The sequence below is a fragment of the Peromyscus maniculatus genome, chromosome 4, assembly GCF_049852395.1.
Source record: "Peromyscus maniculatus bairdii isolate BWxNUB_F1_BW_parent chromosome 4, HU_Pman_BW_mat_3.1, whole genome shotgun sequence".
Lineage (NCBI taxonomy): Eukaryota > Metazoa > Chordata > Mammalia > Rodentia > Cricetidae > Peromyscus > Peromyscus maniculatus.
The window spans coordinates 44272423-44293192 of NC_134855.1; the positions used below are offsets into that span (position 1 = coordinate 44272423).

Here is a 20770-nt window from a genome sequence, read left to right on the forward strand (position 1 = left end):
CAGCCTATTAAAAGATAATAATTTATGCTATCATTATTCATTTGTGGTAAAACAAAATTAGTGGAATTTAAAAATACACACACAGGAATTAAATATTACCATGAATAGCTGGCAAGATGGCTCAGTGGGTAGAGGCATTTTCTACTAAACCTGATGATGACTTTAGTTGATCCCTAGGCCTCACATAGTGGAAGTAGAGAATTGACTCCCACAAAGTTGAGAATTCATCCTTGCACTCTACATATCAAATAAGTGTAAAGAAATTATAGCCATAACTATAAAATTACAAGTGATGTGTTCACCGTGTCATACCTAAAAAGGAAGACTTCCTATTGATTATGTTAAAAAATATTCAAATCAAATCAAATAAGCATGCTAATGCTACTTCCAGTTTTAATGAAATACTAGAAAAAAGTACATAGTCTCAACATCTTAATTTGTATTTAGTATAAGATGAATGAAGTCATTAAGTTTCATGTATCTTTGTATGGAATGAAGTCAAGAGAACCCTACCATTGAAGTCTCAATAACTTACTTTCTTGTCTGCATAGTACGGGTCCAGGTCCTCCAGGGGCTCCGACACCATCCCAGGGGGAATGTCTCCATAGATGAAGGGCAGCTGTTTACCAGCTTCCAAGTCACTGCTGGGCTTGGGTCCTTCTTCATCATCTTCTTTCTTTTCATCTTTGTGTTCCTTGGCTTTTTCTTCAGAAATGCGTTGTTCAATGAGGGCAAGAGACTGCTTTGTAAAGTAGACAAAGCTCTGTGGTCCTGGGGGAGGCAGCATCGCCATCTTTTCATCCTGTATATTCTACTTCCCCTTTAGCTCCTTACCTAAGAGGCCTGGGTAAAAATAAAGAAGTGAAAACATAACTGCATGGCTTCTCGGGAAGACAATTTAAAAATTAATGTCAAAAAACTCCAGCCTAGAGGTGTGTTTGGTGAATGTGATTGTTACTGAAAGCCAACCTGATGGGATCTACAGCTGCCTTGGAGACAGGACCCTGGACAGAACTATGTGGGATTACATGTGGGGTCTGTGTGTGTGTGTGTGTGTGTGTGTGTGTGTGTGTGTGTGTGTGTGTGTATAAGTTGGGGTTAATCTATGGATATGACTGTGAAGGAGTATCTAGATCAGATTAACTGAAATAGGAAAAACTTCCTTGTATGTAGGCAGCACGATTTCTTTGTCTGGGATCTTGAACTTCATCAAAAGAAGAAAGCTAACTGAACCCAAGCATTCACTACACTGTGCTTCCTAATTATGGACAGAATGTGACCAGCTGCTTCAAGGCCATGCTTCCATGACTTGTCTGCCATGGTGGACTGTACCCTTAAAAGTGAGTCAAATTAGACTCTCTTTTCCTTGAAGCTTGCTTCTTGTCAGATAGCAGTTACAGCAAAAAGAAATATAATGGATTAGTAGAATACTTTCCTTTTATGCACAAAGGCTTTGGCTCTGAATTTCAAATCCAAACAAATAAATAACAAAACAATAGATTCAAGTATAAGAGGTAATGTGTATATAAATTCAAACTATGAAGTAACCCTGCTGGGCAAGAAATACATATTGCTTCTTTGTTAAAATATTTGAATCTAACAATCACAACTCTATAGTGAAATAAAAATTATAATTTCCAGGGGAAAATGTTTTAAACCCGCTTTATTTTTCATCTGTAATATATATATATATATATATATATATATATATATATATATATATATATATATATATACTATATAATATATTAAAGCAATCAGTGAAGTTGTCTAATGCTGGTCAAATGAAATAACACTATTGCCAGGTATAGTCAAAGTTATTTAAAAAGAAAATAGGCCTTTTCTCTGGCACTGGTGTTGATGTTGAATTATTGAATGTGACTGTTTCCAGATAACATCTCTGTATTTTAAGGTGAAAAGTGAAATGTACAGGAAATGTTTGGAAATGTTTACTTTAATCATGAAGTGCGCTTTTCTCAAGGCTTCAATAGTAACATAAACCTTGGATTTTGTTATTCATACCAGGAATCAGAAAGCTTCTCACTGCGCTCAGCATGGAGGCCTGTCACTATAAAGCCAGAACTCCAGAGTCAAAGGCAGAAAATCTTAAGTTCAAGACCAGCCTGGGCTACACTGCAAATCTTGCCTGAAAAAGTGAAAATAAACTAAAACAATAACAACAACTAACTTGGCAGATTGTGTCTTAAGGGACTTCATCACTTAGAGGGTAAATTAAGAAGAGTTGCTATATTCTGCTTTTTTTCCCCCCAAAGTCCATTGTAAACTGCATGTGAATTGTAGCAATGACCATAATAGGTATATAAATGCAGAAAGAGATTGTTGAAACTATTTTTTTCCCTGGATTTGTCCAATTCCCTTGGAATAACTAATAAGCTTCGATTAGGACAAAGTGGATTACTTTCCTTCTCAGGCAGCTGGGCACATTGCAAGTGAGCTGGATGAATACCAATGCCCTACGGTGACAGAAGTAAAAATGAAATCTTCAATATGCAGAGAGATGTGGAGGTGAGGTGTGGCTCATCTGTTACTACAGCTGCTTCCAGCTTCCCTTATTCTGTTGGATGACTAATTAAGGACACATAGGAATTGTAGGTTTCTTCAAAGAAGTTTAGAAACAATAGAAGTATTTTTGAATGTAGTTTGTTTTAAGGTTTCTGGAACAAGCTCAGCTTTTGTGAGGAATGCTTTTTATGGTTAATGAGGTAGGGGACATGTCATGGTACACTTCACATTTCCTTTCTAGTCTGCTAATTCTTTACTTACAAGAAGTAGCTCACCAAATACTAAATCTGCACATTTCATTATATCATATATTTATACCTGTGAGAATTAAGAGAAAATAGAGCTTTGTTTTCAACAAACTTGTGTGTGGAAAAGGCACACTATCCACTCCAAAGATAGACTTGGCTTCACAGTAACAAAGGCAAATATGACTAGGATAAGTAGCTTCCAGCGTCTTTTCTACTCTCACAAAGAAACACACAGAGAGGTGTAAGCACAAGTCAGGAGATAATCACAGGTTAATAGAAGTTCTGGGTGTGGCACAAAGTTCTACATTTTTGACATAAATGGTTGTGTCTTTTCCCTTTCTCTATTTACTTGCTACAGTGGAAAACTGAAAGGCAATGTGGAAGCAGAGACAAATTTCACAAGATAGAATATACTGAAAGTCATGCAATGTTATATCTGGAAATAACACATCTGTACTTATACACTCAGAATTATGAAACTGCATAATCATGAGTAAAGAAGAATGGCCACAGGCAGCTAATATTATTACTGTTTGTGAAGAAAATCTTGATAATTAATTAACTGTACTAGCTCTGAGTTGACTCTGTTTCTTTGATACAGTGTGTAGAACTGTCATCACAGACCTACTGATGTAATTCCAAATGTTGGTAGCTTTATTGAATTTATATTAATTTAATTTGATAAGTAAGCTCATGAGTACATTTGCCACTAATGCCTGAGACATTCCACAGCATTTGTGGAACACATAGAGACAGAGGTCCCCAGCCTCCTCAGTTTCAGTGGGCTCTTGGTGAACATGATTGAATGACTAATGATTATATGCATTCTAAATAGGTGGCAGAGCTGTCTGTTGTTCCCCTCTCAAGAATTATTTGTCAAAATTCCGTGTAAATAGACACATGTCATGACCTGTGATATTTAAACTTTCCCATTGTTCTTAAAGTCACCGTGTGCATTCAGTGACCTCAGATCTCCTGGAACTGGAGTTACAGATGGTTGACTCACCATGTGGGTGCTGGGAAGGGAACCCAGGTCCTCTGTAAGAGTACCTAGTGCTCTTAATTACTAAGCCATAACTAAAGTCCCCCAAAACTCTTTAAAATGTTAAATGAAAGGCATAATTGACAGAGAAAAAGAATGAAAGAACCACATAATATCAAAAATGGAAGACATTTAGAAAAATAAAGAAAATATAATAAAAATGACAGATGAAAATGTTTCCTTAATAAGGTTAATGTAATAGTATGTCAACATGCAAAACTCAACAAAGAACGACATGACTACACATATACAAATAGTTAGCTAACATTTAAAGTTATCTATGTCAAACATCACAAGTAGTTGAAGAAAAAAACTAAAGGGAAGTCAAATATAATTTATTAATGTATGAAAAGCATTAATAAAATAATAATATTTGAGATGACATGTCTAAATAATATGAATAAATATGGTACACCACTGTTTGTATAGATATTTTGCAGATCTAGCAAAAGTTTTAAATATATTGGCTTATGTTTATTGCCAAATGCTTTCCCTTCTAGGAATTTATCCAAAGCCAATAATGTCAAATTCCTCCTAACAATTATGAAGATGTTTATTGAAATGTTTTGTACTAAATAAAATTGTAATCAATACATATATTAAAGTCATAATTTATTAAGTAACAAAATGAACACATAAGAATAAACCTGAACAGCTTTTGAAGAGTGCTTTCATAGATTAATAGCTTATAAACAGTTTATAATGGATAACCAATGGACTGCAATTTTCATTCACACATGTTTTAAACTGAAATGTAAATGTATAGAAGTACCTTCAGTATGTAACGTGTTTAATAAAAGCAATCCCTGGTCTGCAATTAGTAATTATTCTTTTACAAGATTTATTACATTTACTTAAGTGTGTATGTGTTCTTTAATAAAATATTAAAATAATGTTGTACCTCACATGGTGTGAGGTGAGCATCAACCTTTAGGGCTAAGTTTTCTCCTTCTCTCTCATGTAGGTCCCGAGGATCAAACTCAGGTTGTCAGGCTTGATGGCAAGCAGCTTTACCCTCTGAGCAATCTTACTAAGCCAATTATGTGCTATATTAATAGACAAGTCTTGTTAATTAAATTATATTTTTGTCTTAAATATTTTATACCATAAAATGCCATATTCATATTAAAAATGACACATACTTTTAAACAAAGTATTCTGATCTCATTTTTATTTAGCAAATAAACTAATATTTGTTGATACCAAGTTTAACTGGTACTTTGAACTAAAAGGTTATCACACTTTTTATTATTAATATCATTATATATTCTTTAGAGTGAAATTACAATAATATACACAAAGTTAATAGTTTTTTTTATTTTATTACTATTTAACCCACTTATCCTTAATCTTACAGTAAAGGGCTGTTTAGGCAATTCCCAAAAAGAAAAACTAAGTATGTTATGTTGGTACCTGGAACTTTCAAAATTTTAAATAATAATGGAGGCATTCTGAACTCTGAACTTTTTTTTATAACACTAGAATTCATTTACCTAGTATCTCTATACCATTCATTTATTTATTTATGCATCACTTATGTATGTCTACTCATTCGTCTTTCAGTTTTTTCTTCATAAATATTTTTATTTATACAATGCCAACTTCTAATCAATAATAGTGGCCTTTTTCATATGGGTATCATCTCTTAGCATCTGTATTGCCTATGGAGTGACAAGAATGGTGTACAGGTTAATTTCATGAAATTACTGGGAACGAGATGGGGAAACCCCTAGAGTCCATGGGTCTGAAAAGCATAGCGCAGATGAGGTAAGGAGATGGAAGCAGAAGGCACGAACATGATTGGAAAGGAGAGATGAGAGTCGGCATGTGGGAAGGACAAAAGAAAAGAAGCTGGTTAACTCAAGAACTGTCTGCTCAACAACCTGTGATATCACCCCTTCTTTATTCAACTGTAAAGCAGTGTGATGTACTCCTAAACTAAACTGGAAAACAAATTTCAGAATGAGTTACACTGAGTTACGAGGGTGTTCACTTCCATGGAAGCTAGAAGCAGGGTGGAGTCCAGAGAAAGGGAGACTCTTGATTACGGCTCCTTGCATATATATGCTAAAATGCAGCCTAGGTATCAGGATACCAGGAATATAAACAGAGCTTGAAGCCATCCCTTCCTTCTGAACAATGAGTTATTTGGGGGAACAAACCTACATCTACACATAGAGAGAAGCAACCTTCTCCAAAAGAAATCCACTCTTTTCCCAATGGAAATTAGACAACAAATGATAAATTGATTTTCCATTACTACCAAACAGAAAGCTGTAGAGCCAAGTGAATGTACCAAACACTTAAATCTGGTTGAAAAAAGTGCATATATTATAGATATTAAAAAATATAAAATTGGTGTTCCTTGAGAAGTTTGAGGAGACAGAAAATCTACTACATAAAACAATAGACAACAAGAACACTAAAGATACAGTTCTTTATAACTAAAGGCATGGTTATAAAAATAAATTTCCAATAGACTGTTAATAAACAATGTCAGAAATAGAAGTTAGAAATGCAGTTGCCTTTTAAGTACACATTACTGGAAAGTTTAAAAGCTTCCAGAAATCAGAGCACAACTGTACATAAATGGCCATCAGATTGCCATTAAAATTTCCCCAACCACCTTTTTGCTCTAACATAGTGAGAGAATCTCTGTTTCCACCTGCCTCACATCCAGTCTGATAGCAAATATAACAGTTTTTGAGGTATAAAGAGACTCAAATTTATTTCATTTTCTATTTTCTCTGAAAAATTATTTGGATTTAAATGGTATTTGTAATAACCAGAACCTGGAAACAACCTACACACCCTTCAACTGAAGAATGGATAAATAAAATGTGGTACATATACACAATGGAGTACTACTCAGCAGGGAAAAACAATGACATCATGAGGTTTGCAGGCAAATGGATGGATCTAGAAAAGATCATCCTGAGTGAGGTAACCCAGACTCAGAAAGACAAACATGATATGTACTCACTCATAGGATACTAGATGTAAAACAAAGATGACTAGATTGCTACTCACAACTCCAGGGAAGCTACCTTAAAAAAAAAACTAGAATACAAGAAACAGTCCAGATTAGATTGGTTAGCAAATAGTGTGAATAAAAGGAAGGAAATTTGCTTTGTTAAAAAATGTTAACTACATAATAAAATGGTTGTCCAAACAGAGAGCAAATCAAAATGTGGCATGGAGTTTGACCAGTCAATGGAATTAAAGAGGAGAAGGTCTAATGAAGCTTGATGTAGTCTTCAAGTTACAAATTTTAAATGCTTTATTTCCTTCTCTTTGTCAAACCACCTTATTAATTATAACCGTGGAAAATAGTTTTACGATGTAACAAGAGTATTAGCTTATCATTTTGCCACCTTGTTAATTACTAATGCTTATAGGAAAAGCAAATGTGTAGTGACTGAACAAACAGATAGGTGTATATGAACATACCATATTGCCATTGGAAAAATAATGTGATAGTGAACATAAGCTGGGGGATAAGCAGAAGAGGTGATGTCTCAATCTTATATCGGGTTATGGTGGTTTGAATGATAAACATCCTACACAATCTTGGGCATCAGAATACTTGATTCCCAGTTGGTGACATTGTTTGGGTAGGTTTAGGAGATGTGGCATTGTAACTGCATAAACTGTGCCATGTAGGAATGGACTTTGTGCGTTTAAAGACTTGTCAGTTCTAGTTCATGCTTTGATTCCTGCTTTCAATTCAAGATAGGAGCTCTTAGCATCCTAGTCCAGGACCCATGCTTGCTACATTCTGCCCTGTATCTCTACAACTCTGGACTGTTACTCGTTGGAAATCTAAGCTCAAGTAAACCTTTTCATCTGTAAGTTTCCTTGGTCACAGTGTTTCATTACAGCAATAGAAAAAACAACCAATACTCAGTGGGAATAGACACAAGGTGGAAGTAGAAAGAGGTTCAGGCATGTTCTATTGAAAAGTATGAATTCAACAAGTAAAATTAAGATAAATATAGTTCAAATGGATGGGAACTTGAAAATGGCAAAAGGAGGATTGCCTAAGTAAATAAATACTTTATTGTTCAAGTCAAAATATTAGAAAATGATATTTAAAGGTAATGAAAATGAGAGAGCAGCACAGTCCTAACACATGTGAAGAAAACGAAAAAAAAAAAAAAGGAAGGGAATGACTAGAAGCATGAGATAATACTGTGAGTTCATTACCACAGGTTATTTTAATTTTACAATACTAATTAGAAGAAACAAAATCAGCTATAAATTGTGGGGAGATTCTGAAAATCTAACTTGAGCCCAAGAAGCCAATAAGATTCTAGTGTAGAAAACACCCATCATCTGCATTGGACCCTCAAAGTAATGACTGCTTCATATCTTTCCAAAGTTATCTATTGAGAACACTTAAATCTATTTGGGGATAAATTGTCGAAAATTTGCAACTATAGGCTGTGGCTGGGTAGTGGGGTGTATGTCTTTCCACAATTTCAGATGCCCTGGTAACCCTTATTAATTCTCCATGATGGGTTTCTGTGCACAGGTAATCTACCTTACATATAACCAAGAATTTTTAGTCTAGAATTAATGAGTCTTATCTCCTAAATATTTCCCTAAATACTGGAATTTTAATTTTTCAAATGTATGTTAAACAGTCACCAAGGAATAATTAAGTATGGCTTCCACAACATACTTACATCATAGTCAACCCACGTCCTTTGTGGTTTTTGACAACAGCATATACAGGAATTGCTTATGTAACTTAAATACATGCAGATACTTGAGCATACTTGGTGATTCTGAAATGGGAAGGGCCTACCTAATATGCCTTCCTTTATGGACTATAATTTGGTAATGGGAACTTTTCATTAAGAACTAATTAAAATAAATGTGTGTTGGGGGGATCGTGAAGATTAGATGAAAACTTGCAGGAGCCGGTTCTCTCCCTCCACTGTGTATGTCCTGGGAATTGAACCCTTGCCCACTAAGCAAGATCTTTCTGGCCCAAGAACCATTTTAAAAATAAAATATATCGGCCGGGCGGTGGTGGCGCACGCCTTTAATCCCAGCACTCGGGAGGCAGAGCCAGGCGGATCTCTGTGAGTTCGAGGCCAGCCTGGGCTACCAAGTGAGCTCCAGGAAAGGCGCAAAGCTACACAGAGAAACCCTGTCTCGAAAAACCAAAAAAAAAAAAAATAAATAAATAAATAAATAAATAAATAAAATATATGTTTATGTGAGCACGCACACACTAGTGGAGGTGTTTCATTAGTCAAAATAGAAGACATTTGCTTTAAAGATATGTTTTTGAATTTTGTTTTATTTGAAGAACACACAAAATAGAAGCTTGAATTATCCATTTGAAAGTTGGAATGGGTAAACATAACAAATAACCAGTATAGATGGATGGTAATAGTAATTGTCATTAAGACAATATTTAGAACTCTTTATCATTTTATCATTGAGCAAAGTAGAGTTGGAATGAGGGGAAAAGTTTGAAGGGAATGAACGAAAGAGGAAGGGAGATAGATAGATAGATAGATAGATAGATAGATAGATAGATAGATAGATAGATAGAATGTTTAGAGATGAGAAGGAAGACTATAGGTGACCAAAAAGGAGATGAGAGAATGACAAGATAAAAGAGTGAACAAGTGAAAAATACCCATGATTTCCTAGCGTACTTCCAGCTGCAAGACAGCAAAAAAGTAAAGCAAGATTTTCAACATGTTAATTTTTATTTTAATTCTTAATATTTTAATCCTTATTGGTACCACTGACATGATTTCATCGCCATCAGGAAGCCCACTTTTGAATCTTTCTCTCTCTGTATTCATTTGAGACATGCAATGCTCTCCTCAGGGTACTCTACATAGTCAATCATCCCTCAAGCCTGCCAGCTCTAATGTAACCTCAGACAATCTGTTGCTAAGCGATGAGCAAGGACAAGGAAGAACCATTGCTGTGGTTAACTAACCAGGAAGTACATTTAGCCTTTCTAGTATTTATTTTAGAAAGCTGAATTGCCAACTTTCAGCAGTAGATGACAAAATTTCCTACCAAAGCAAAGACATGAAAAGAAACATTCATTTTTATCAGCCTCAGAAGTTAAGTTATAGCTTATTTTATTTTTAACACTTGTTTATTTAATTGTTGAGAATTTCATATTTAAGTATTGTATTTGCGTCATTTACTCCTTTTCTTCTTCAACTTCTCTTATGTCCTTCTGATGCCTTCTCAAATTCATGGCCTCTTATTCTTTAATTATTTACACAGACATAAAGACACACACACATGCAAACCACAAACACACACACACACACACAAACACACACTTATAAATGCAACGTGTTCCTCATATGTATATGTGTTTAGGGCTGTGACTGCTTGAGGTAGGATCACCTATCATGAGGCTCATCTTTGGAACAGACATATTATACAATATTAGATGGTTAAAAAGTTCACAACAGTCTGTGTTTACCCTGACGTCCACATTCATTAAATTAGAAGTTCACAACATGTCAGAGCTCACAGACAAAGACTAGTATTGATTTGACGGTCACAGTTTTGGCCCTCTAGTTCTGAGCTATGGCTCTATGTAGATGATGTTACCACTTTAAATGGCAATTTATTAATTAGAAAAATAAGGTTAATAATCACACTGTCAACAAATGTTTTATATGGGATAGAAGATGTGTCACGTACCTAAAGCATTTGTCACCTGAAGAAGGAGTGTGTGCAAGGAGCTTTTATTGCTCTGAACTCAACTCAAGTCTCTGTTTTAATTTATCACCTGAGTCAATTACACTTCCATCACTAAATTCTACTAACCACATTATTTTGAAAAGACTTTAGTTTACCATGGTTTCTCGGCCTTTTAAACACAAAACATTTCATGTCTCTCTAACGTAATAAACATGCGGTTTAATGTTATTACTTTAGATTAAGTTTGGAAGTGGAAAATATGAGATCTGAATCTCGAATTTACCCCTCACTAGCCTTGACAACTTCACATTCAAAATACACAACTTCTCTTTGCCAACAACAAAACCAGAAGGACTTAGAACATTGCCAGTTTCTTCATAAAATGCCACTGTAGACACTGAAAAATTTTCCCTAGTACTGACCACACAGGTCCTTAGTCTGTGGCTCTATGCATTTAGGTAAATTCTCATTACTTTGAACTGTATTCAAAGCTATTATAAGTATTGTTAATTAGAACAAAGTATGTGGCTCAGGAAATGTCATCATGATTTTTTGGCTCTTTTAAAAATCACAATCAATATTTCTAAACTCAAAGGGAAGTGAATTCCAACTCTTGATTCCCCTTCTGAGAAGTATTTAAGTGTCACTAATGGAGTCTCTGAACTGAGGATAAGAAAATCCCCTCCTCCAGGCAGAGAAATGTCTCAGGTCTCTGATGTCTCCTGAGAGTCTTAGGAACTCTGGGCGTCTGGAATGGATATTGTTCTGAAAACCTATAAAGAGTCAAAAATCAGAGGCAGCTGACGGTGTAAGAATTTTACTTTTAAGAGATTTCTTTAGTTTTTGGGATGCTGTAGTCTTTTTGTACAGAGAACACTCATGGGAGAATCCCCTCAAACGTTGACAGTCCTAATTGTGACTGTCTCAGAAATTATGGAGGAGAAGCTCCATGTTAATTCTTACCCTAGTGACTAGATGGGGAAAATGTGAGCTGTGTTTGCCTGTTATCACAGCTAGCAAAGGTTTCACTGGACCCCTGTATCATTTTGACCACATAGAAGGCAGCTGATGATGGAAATTCAAATTGTAATTATCAAATGTTTTGTGAGAACTCTATTGTGTTCAGATAGGCTAGAATCACATTATGTGTATATAATTGGTGATTTCCATTTTGTTTTTTAGTGACTATTATCAGCATGTGTCTTACATATTATAACTATGTTTTAAGATGGAGGTATTCTTTTAAAACCTTTCACAGAAATTTCCATAGCAAGTTTTGTTCGACAGTTTTCAATATTTCTTGCCTCTGTAGTTATCTCAGGCTATTTTATACAACCATTCCCACCATGCCCAGTGAGTTTCTTATCTGTGGTAATTTAAATTGCATTTATATTAAACCAGTGCAACAAAGCACATTTAAAAATCTTTCAAATGTGAACAAAATGCATGAATAAATAAAAAGAAAGAAAAAAAAACTTTCAAAATCTGGATAAAATTAGTTCAGATCTAAATTATAAAAACTAGTGGATATGTAAAAATAAGTAAATTTTAACTTTTGTATTGATGCTCACTGTTACCAAATAAAACACTGTTCCTAAAATACCACTTCTTTAGAAACAGTAATGAATTTTACTGGGTAAGTTTTTGACTGAACTTCACTTTTGAAACATTTTCAAGCATCATGAAATCTTCAAAAGTGTTTTCTAAAGGGGCTTACATTAAATAATGAATATCTTCAGTGAATATCACTGAAGATAACCTAACTTGATAACATATACCATTAATATGATGTGATAGTGTGCCCTTTATTAGTGTGGTACCCTACCACAACTTTTACTATATATCTTTCAAGAGAAAAGTATCAGAAAAGACCAGTCCAAGAATAGGACATGTGTGATAGATTATAGAGATTGTCAAATTGACAACATACAGAACAGTTTGAAATCTCTGAGTGTATATGTGGGGGATTTTCTCATTTAGGTCATCTGAGGTAGGAAGATCCACCTCAATTGCCAGACTGACGAAAAAGGAACAAATGTGCTGAGTTCCAGTGTTCATCCTCTCCTTCCTGACTGTGGAAGCACCGTGGCCAGCAATTTCAAGCTCCTGACACTGATTTTCCCACCATGACACACTACACCATGCTTTGTGAGCCAAAATCAATTCTTCCTTCCTGAATTTCCCTTTGTCCAGCATTTGATCCCAATGAGAAGAGGGACCAATCCAGAAAATTGTTACTGAGAAGTTGGGATGTTTTCTGTCATAAATGTGGCAATGTGTTTCTTAGGCCTTTGGAAACTGGCTTACAGGAGGAAGGTGGAATAGTGTGTACTTTGTGTGAGCAAAGCCATGGAGCACAGAGCAGAGAGAAACGGGCTGTTCTTGTGGAAGCTTGGAAGACAGGAATGTTGAGAGAAACACAAAGAGTGGTGGAGACCTGGATCCGGAGGTTTCGGAGGGAAATGACCCTGCCTTGGCTCCAGGGACACGTGATATTCTGGCCAAAAATCTGGCTTCATTCTGTCCTCATTCTGAGAAATCAAAGGAGGTTGAAGTTAAAGGCAGTAACTAGTTTGTTTGGAAGAGGAAATTCCAAGGCTATATCATAATTACTCCTCATTTCTCTTGTCCATGTCTAGAGAAAGATGAGGAGGGAAGAGAGAAAGGGAGAGGAGAGGAGAAGAGCAGAGGGGAGAGAGAGAGAGAGAGAGAGAGAGAGAGAGAGAGAGAGAGAGAGAGAGAGAGAGAGAGAGAGAGAGAGAGAACAAAACACAGGATAAAAGACAAGAAAATGTGAACTTTGGAAGCAAGTTGTGTGAATAAGTTTGGAAACCAGCACTCTGCACTGGGCCAACAGAAAAAAAGTTGGGCAAGTCCAAGACCAGGAAGGGTTAAACAGGATGTGAGATGGGAGGCCAGGACAGAGAAGTGAACAGTTGAGAGGAAAAACTAACACTAAAGATCTTTAGAAAAAGTTATATATACACCTTTTATTGTATAAGCTTCCTAAACACATATATAAAAATAGTTACTGTGGAGTTACCCTATCATGGACAGACAATGTCCCTACTAGGCACCACAGAATAACAAACAAAAAACTAAGTGCTTGAAATGGGTTATCTCTTTGTGGGGTTCTTGGCTATAGACCCCCATGGGCCCCCAAACATTGCAGGCTATTGCCAATGCTATTGGTTACCAACTGGAACTTGACCTTAAGACTCTATTGCTCAAGAAAAATCAATTTTGAAACATAAAACCTGGAGAAATCAAGCTAGTATTGATCTGGAAACATTCTATCTATGGTCTAGATTTCATACTAATGCTAGAAGATGCTACTGTACTTGATGGGTTATAAAAATAAAGTTGAATGGATAAAGAAAAGGTATTTGTGAGGAGGTGGGGGTGAACATGATCAAATATGTTGTAAAAATCTCTTCAAGATCTAGTAAAAGTAGACAAATAAATCTTTTCCAAGATAGGAGATTTAAAAAAGAACTGTGAAAAAAAATCAATCAAAATGGAACCTGTGCAAAAATCAGAGTGTCCCATGGTGGTACATGCCTCCAGTCCCATCACTCATGGTGAAGATAGGAAGATCATGAACTCAAGGACACCTGTGATATATAGCAAGTTTGAGGCCAGCCTGGGCTACATACAACCCTGTCTCAAAAACCAACCAACCAAACAAACAAACAAAAACACCAAAAATGTTGCAGTTAATGTATCATTTTTACACAATTAGGTTTATCATTACCATTATATAAAGTGTACCTATGATAAGTGACTAATAATCAGAACTGCTGTTCATTAAGACAAGGTACAATTAATAAGGAATCTCATATTTTAATACTGTTAATTAAGTTGAGTTATAATTAACATAGAAATTATATATTTTATGTCATACAAAATTACATCGCTTTGATCAATAGGAGATCCATTAGAAATGCTGATCAATTTTTTAGGTCTTTAGACTTGGTAAGATAATTTTCTATAAATGTACCCTCATGGGTCAGGCATGAGCTTTCTTCTTATAAACAGAGCTTGACTGGAGTCACAGTGTCTGAGTACTAATTACACTTGAGAGTCGTTAGGCTCAGTGGGTTAAAGAATGCATGGTAAGGGATTCTATTTTATTCTTATGTTTTCCTTTTAGAATTTGAACAGCTTAACTCATCTGTGGTAAACATACTAAATAATTTTCAGTTGCTAAATAAGAACCTCATTGCACATCCATCATAATGATATTGTCAAGGCACAAACAGTACTCTTTGAGTTTTGTTGCTTTGAGAGATGGGATAACACAGTCGAGAGAAACCCATTTAACTCAGAAATGATCATTTTACAGAAATCCAAGTGCCTGTTGACATCATCAGAGCAAAATGACAGCTCCACTGTAACTGTCAAGGATACACTTACAGATGGATTGTAATCACAAAGGCCTCTTTGTCAGCACTGAAGCTAAAAATTCTCTCCATCCCTTCACATCTTTTCTATTTGTAGTATCTAAAATTCAGTGACAGTAAAAGCATTGTGCAAGACCAGAAACACAATGTTCCATTTCGGTAATGCTATGGAATGAGAACTAAAAACACAGATAGTGCTTGACACTCTCTGTACATGTGGTACCAAAGAAGATATTGAGTCCTTTCTTCACAAGATTTGACACCAAGTGAGATAGCAAGATTATGAAATTATTTTTTCTTTTTAGCTAGTAGGGTTTCCTCCTTCATATATTGTAAAGGGAGGCAGTAGCTACACACAAATGATGAATCCATTCATACCAAGATGTTTGGCAATATTAGGCAACCACCAGAAACATATTATAGAGGTACATTGTGGCCTAGAATCAGGTCGCTGATGACACTGTCCTGTGTGACCTCAGCTAGGAGGCTTCTGTGAATCCCATTCTTCTCTCTCTCTCTCTCTCTCTCCTCTCTCTCTCTCTCTCTCTCTCTCTCTCTCTCTCTCCCTCCCTCCCTCCCTCCCTCCCTCCCTCCCTCCTTTCCTCCCTTCCTCCCTCCCTCTCTCCCTCCTTCTCTTCCTCTTTCTGATTTTTTTATCAATAATGGGATAGAATACAAAATATATATTTAATCATGGCATGTTCATATATGGTATCTATGTTATTATACTTTGTTTTTCCATTGCCTTCCTCTACACCCCTTCCTCACTCTCACTGGTTAGCGTTCTTCCCCCAGCTAGTCCCAAGTTACTACATATATTATATTAGCCTCTCTGTTTTCCAACTCCTTCAGCGTATCTTCCTTCTCATGATCCTCTTTCTACTTTCATGACCTGCACACATGCACAAAGATGCATGTACATCTAAACATGTTATCTATATACATATGTAAGTTTAAATGTATGCCTTATTGAAGATTAAGAAGAAATGAGACTATTCAGTTAGTTTTGTTGCAAATTTATAGAGAAGTCAGAAGTGAGGAAATGAACATTCCTTTTGAGACTGACCTGATATGTGAACTTTCTTGATGACAAACACAGGTGTTGTTGAACAGATGAGAAGAAAGAGGGAAGATCGAGGTAATTGCTTAGGTAAGTGTGCAGATTATATACACTAGTGATTAATTCTGTGTTACCAATAATACATTGATATCACATTAAGGAAAGAAATAAAAGCTCTTCCCCTTGGAGACATTTAACCAATAAACAAACAAATGGTCTACATATGTGAAAAATCATGTAGTGTTTCTCTTTCTGAGTCTTTTTTAAAAATTTCTCTTAATGATGCCATTTCTGGTTGCATCTGTTTTTCTGTAAATGTCATTATTTTATCCCTTTAAATGGTTGCATAAAAATGTACTGTGCATTTGTACCATATTTTCCTCATTCATTAATCTGTTGACAATTTTTAGGCAGGTTCCATTTTTATTTCCTTCTTAATGTGAGTAGTGCAGCTAAAAGCATAGATGTTAAAGTGAAAATATAAAAATCTTCATCTACAAGGTGACCCTAGCAAAGACTCCTAGCAATGAGGGATACCGGATCCTGAACCAGAGAAAGCTTCCAGTGGAGGGATTGGGGCATCAACCCAGGCGCAAAACCTTTGCCCCACAATCTGTCCTGTCTGCAAGATGTGCTGGGGCAAAGGTGGAGTAGAACAACCAATGACTGGGTCTGACTTGAGACCTAAGCCACAAGAGGGCGCCCATGCCTGACACTGCCTGGAGGGCCAGGACCTACAGGCTGGATAGCCCAGAGACCAAACACGACTGAAAAAAAAATCAATGAAATGATTCCTAATGATATTATGATATTCTGCTATACTCATAGACCAGAGCCTAGGATAATTGTCATCAGAGAGGCCCCATCCAGCAACTGTCAGGAGCAGATGCAAACACCCACAGCCAAACATTAGGCAGAACTTGGGGAATCCTGCAGAAGAGGAAAAAGACTTTTAGGTGCCAGAGGGGTCAAGGACACCATGAGAACATGGTCCACAGAATCAATTAACCAGGGCTCACTATGGGTTCACAAATACTGGAGTGACAATCAGGGAGCCTGTCTCAGTCTGACCTAGGTCCTTCCTCTGAATATGGTTGTATAGCATGGTGTTCTTGTGGGACTCCTAACAGTGGAAGAGCAGGCTGCCTCTGACTCTTTTGCCTCCCTTAGGGATCCTTTTCTCCTACTTGACTGCCTTGTCCAGTCTTGATATGAGGGAATGTGCCTAGTCTTACTGTAACTTGTTATATTAGACTGATATCCTTGCAAGGCTTGCTCTGTGTGTGTGTGTGTGTGTGTGTGTGTGTGTGTGTGTGTGTGTGTGTGTGTGTGTGTGTGAAGGAAAGATCTGGGAGAGAGAGAGGAGGTGGCAAGGAACTGGGAGGAGTAGAGGGAGGGGAAACTGCTGTCAGGGTGTAATTTATGAGAGAAGAAGATGCTAATAAACTAATTATAATAAAAAAATACAACTTGATAGCCATCATCACATCAATGTATTGAAAGAAAAATCTAAGTGCAGTGTAGGCCCTGAATAGCTGAGCAGTTTAGATAAGAAACTCAATGATGATGTACAGCCGAGTCTGGAGTAACAGGTTTGAAGATGGTCCTATCTGTTCTAGGAGTTGTAAATAGGGAGTAGCTCTCAGTTTGTGATCTGAACTCCCGATAGCCTCTTTTGAGGAAAGAGAGACCACTGCTTGTGCTGACATGACTTCACTTATGCATCCGACTTCATTCTAGATAACCATGGTGTTTTTATTCTAAGTAAGAATTGTTTTGGCAACAAAAAATATATTCTTTACTTGAATGTCAAGACAGAGGGCCAAAATGGAAAATTTGAGGGAAAATCTTGCATATATGTCTTGAGAGTTTGGTGGATAAATCATCAAAAAGTCCCAAGACCTGGTTGCTGGCTTTGTGATAGCTTATTCACAGTGAGTGTGTGTGTGTGTGTGTGTGTGTGTGTGTGTGTGTGTGTGTGTGTGTGTATGTGTGTGTGTAATGCATGTGTGTGGTATGTGAGCCCACACATGTAAATGAAGAGGCCAGAGTGTTTTCTTCTATTGCTCTCTATCTTATTAGCTTAAGACACGGTCTTTCAGTGATCTAGAAGCTTGGCCTTTCAGTTACCTGGCTGGCCAGTGAATTCTCAGGATGTGTGCCTGTTACCCAATGGTGAGATCAAAGACATTATCATGTAGATGTTAGGGATCAGACTTGGTTCTTCCTACTTATAGTTTCATTATTTTACCCACTGAGCTATATCCCAAACTCAAATAATTTCTCTTTAATATAGACACATTAGCTAATCATTTTGATTGTTATTCATCAATATATAACACGGTTATCATGTACTTCTCTGCAAGCTGTCTTTTGTGGCTGTATACAGATGCTAAAATAAACATTAATAGAAACTTGTTCTTAAGCCACTAGAACTGGACACTGTAGCCCTAAATGAAGGGCATCCTAAGTAATTCTTAGAGTGTGGGACCATTTGGCTAACTGGAGACTCTGAACTTCAGGCTGAAGGCTGAAAGCACTCATGGTTATATCCATGTGCTGATTAACATTACATTTAATTGCAATAAAAGATCTGTGAAATCTCTTGACTAATGTTATAATTTGCTGCCTTGAAATTTCATTCTTGTTTTTTATCAAAATATGTTGCATAAGATCTAATCTGCTGGGAGAGAGGCAGCTGTAATCTTGACAGATTGGGTATGAGTTTATAATTTTTAAAAATTATATTCATTTTCATAATTCTGATTGCTTCTCTTTTTTGTTATTTTTGCTCTTTTGCCCCCTCTACGATCTGTACAACCAATGCTTGTCATATACTTTAGAGATTTATATGGTAGCTGTATAATTTGTTTTGTTATCTTAAATTCAACAGTCAGCCCAAACCTAACCTGAAATTATCCCAAACTTAAATTTGGAGTAAGGAGTCTGGGGTTAGGCCAGTTGTATCAAGGTGTAAGTAACTCTTGTTTTCCTCAGTATAACATTTCAGTTTGCTTTTAACTTTACAATGGCACCAGAATTGAACAATTAGATACAATGTAACCTCGTTTATCAAATAACCACCTGTCTTTACGATAGACTTGACCAGTTTGGTTCACCAGGATGATAATTTCAGTTAGATTAACTCTTCCTTACCATCTTGGACACTAGCTCCTCATTATCCCAAGCACCATTGGAAGGCTGCCTGATGGGAGGGTGATAACTCCCTGTCCATGTCTCCATTTTGAATTAGATGCCTTGAGCAAAGTGTATCCTTAGAGTGTAACAGTGTCTGGAACAAGGTAGACTTCTCTTCCGATTTTGCAGACTTTGTAGTCTTGGCATTGCAGACTAATCCTGGGAAAGGGAATAGTCTAAAGTGGTGGAAGTCTGTGTGTTTATCTAGAACAGAGTACATGGTTTGTTTCATTTGTGAAGAATTCAAGGGACTATATATTTTTTTTTATGATATGTATGTTTTCCCACATTGTACATCGCCAGTCCCTTATTATGCAGTTGCTAAGATAGGGAAACAGTGGTCCTGATTTTAAGGTCACCCTCATCAAGTTTTACACATAAAGACAAAACATTAGGACTTGTGTGACTCTGGTTTCCCTTTAAAATTTTCATTCTACTTTATTTTTATTTCAGCAAATATATGGGTTTTTTTTTCACTTGAGGAGTAGAATGATGTTTAATTCATGATCCTCTTGACTCTGTCTACAAATTTCCTTCAACACAGGTCGGTGTCATCATGTACCACCACAGACATTTACAAAAAACACATTTTACTATGTATATTTAAGGTATAGTAATAGAGGTTTGGAATATAATCAGATATTTAAAGGGCTAGTATCACATCTCAAAGCATCACAACTGGTTTGCTATGTGTATTTTTTGTTGTTTTACTTCTTCTTGTGATTTTTATTTTTGTGTTTGTGTGTGTGGCAAATTTTATTTTAAATAGTTTACTAAGTACCAAACATAAAGCCAGATGCTGGAGACACCAATACAAAAAAGACTTTCTTGGTCCCTCTCCCCTGGAGATTACAGTCTATTGGGGAATGTGGGCAGATAAACAATCACAGAGATCCTGCCACCTGGGAGCATCCAGAGCACCCAGGAAAGACACCTGACCGGGACTCAGGAAGGCTCAGTCAGGGGGAGATGAGAAACCAGGTGGTTCTTCACTTGGAGCGCCCTGACTCCTTCAGTGATGCTTCCTTCCTAAGGTTGTTCCACATCTGCTGCGGGCCTCCAGCCTCCCTTTTGTCTTCAGGCTTGTCTCTCATCGAATTGTCCTCAGTGATCTCAATTTTCCAGACAACAAGCAAGTCAGTGCAGCTTTGTCTTATCATGGAATAGGAAATGGAAAGCCTCACAGAGTCTTTAGAGTCTATTCCTGAGCATCTGTAATATTGGACTCCCCTAGTATAAGAAACAAGACTTGGCTCAAAGCTTATTTCATTGGTAAAGATGAAATAGCTTAAGTGACGTGCAGATAATGTCAACTCAAGATTAACTTATAGGAGGAGTCAGTTCTATCTTTGTACCATGTGGGTTCTAGGGATCAAGCTCAGGTCTTCAGGCTTGTAGGCAAGTGTCATTACCAGAGAGCCATCTGGGCAGCCCCAGCCCCCAATGTCTCCTAACACATACTTTCAGTGATACCTTAAACCAGTCTGCAGGAGAGATCATAAGTTTTAGATAGACGTGTGTGTGTGTGTGTGTGTGTGTGTGTGTGTGTGTGTGTGTGTGTTGTGTGTGTGTGTGTTCATACTAATGATGTCACTTAAGT

The 20770-nt window shown here is 36.6% G+C and overlaps 1 protein-coding gene across 5 annotated transcripts in view; it reads right to left on the reverse strand.

Moving 5' to 3' along the window:
* Scn9a (sodium voltage-gated channel alpha subunit 9) overlaps window positions 1–20770 on the reverse strand; it is a 146941-nt gene that overhangs the window by 86302 nt on the left and 39869 nt on the right. For all 5 annotated transcript variants that reach the window (XM_042275387.2, XM_042275384.2, XM_042275386.2 and 2 more), the window contains exon 2: window positions 536–843. In XM_042275387.2, coding sequence (XP_042131321.1) covers window positions 536–793 — 258 coding nt within the window. In that variant the 5' untranslated portion in view covers window positions 794–843. The remainder of the gene's footprint in view (window positions 1–535; window positions 844–20770) is intronic.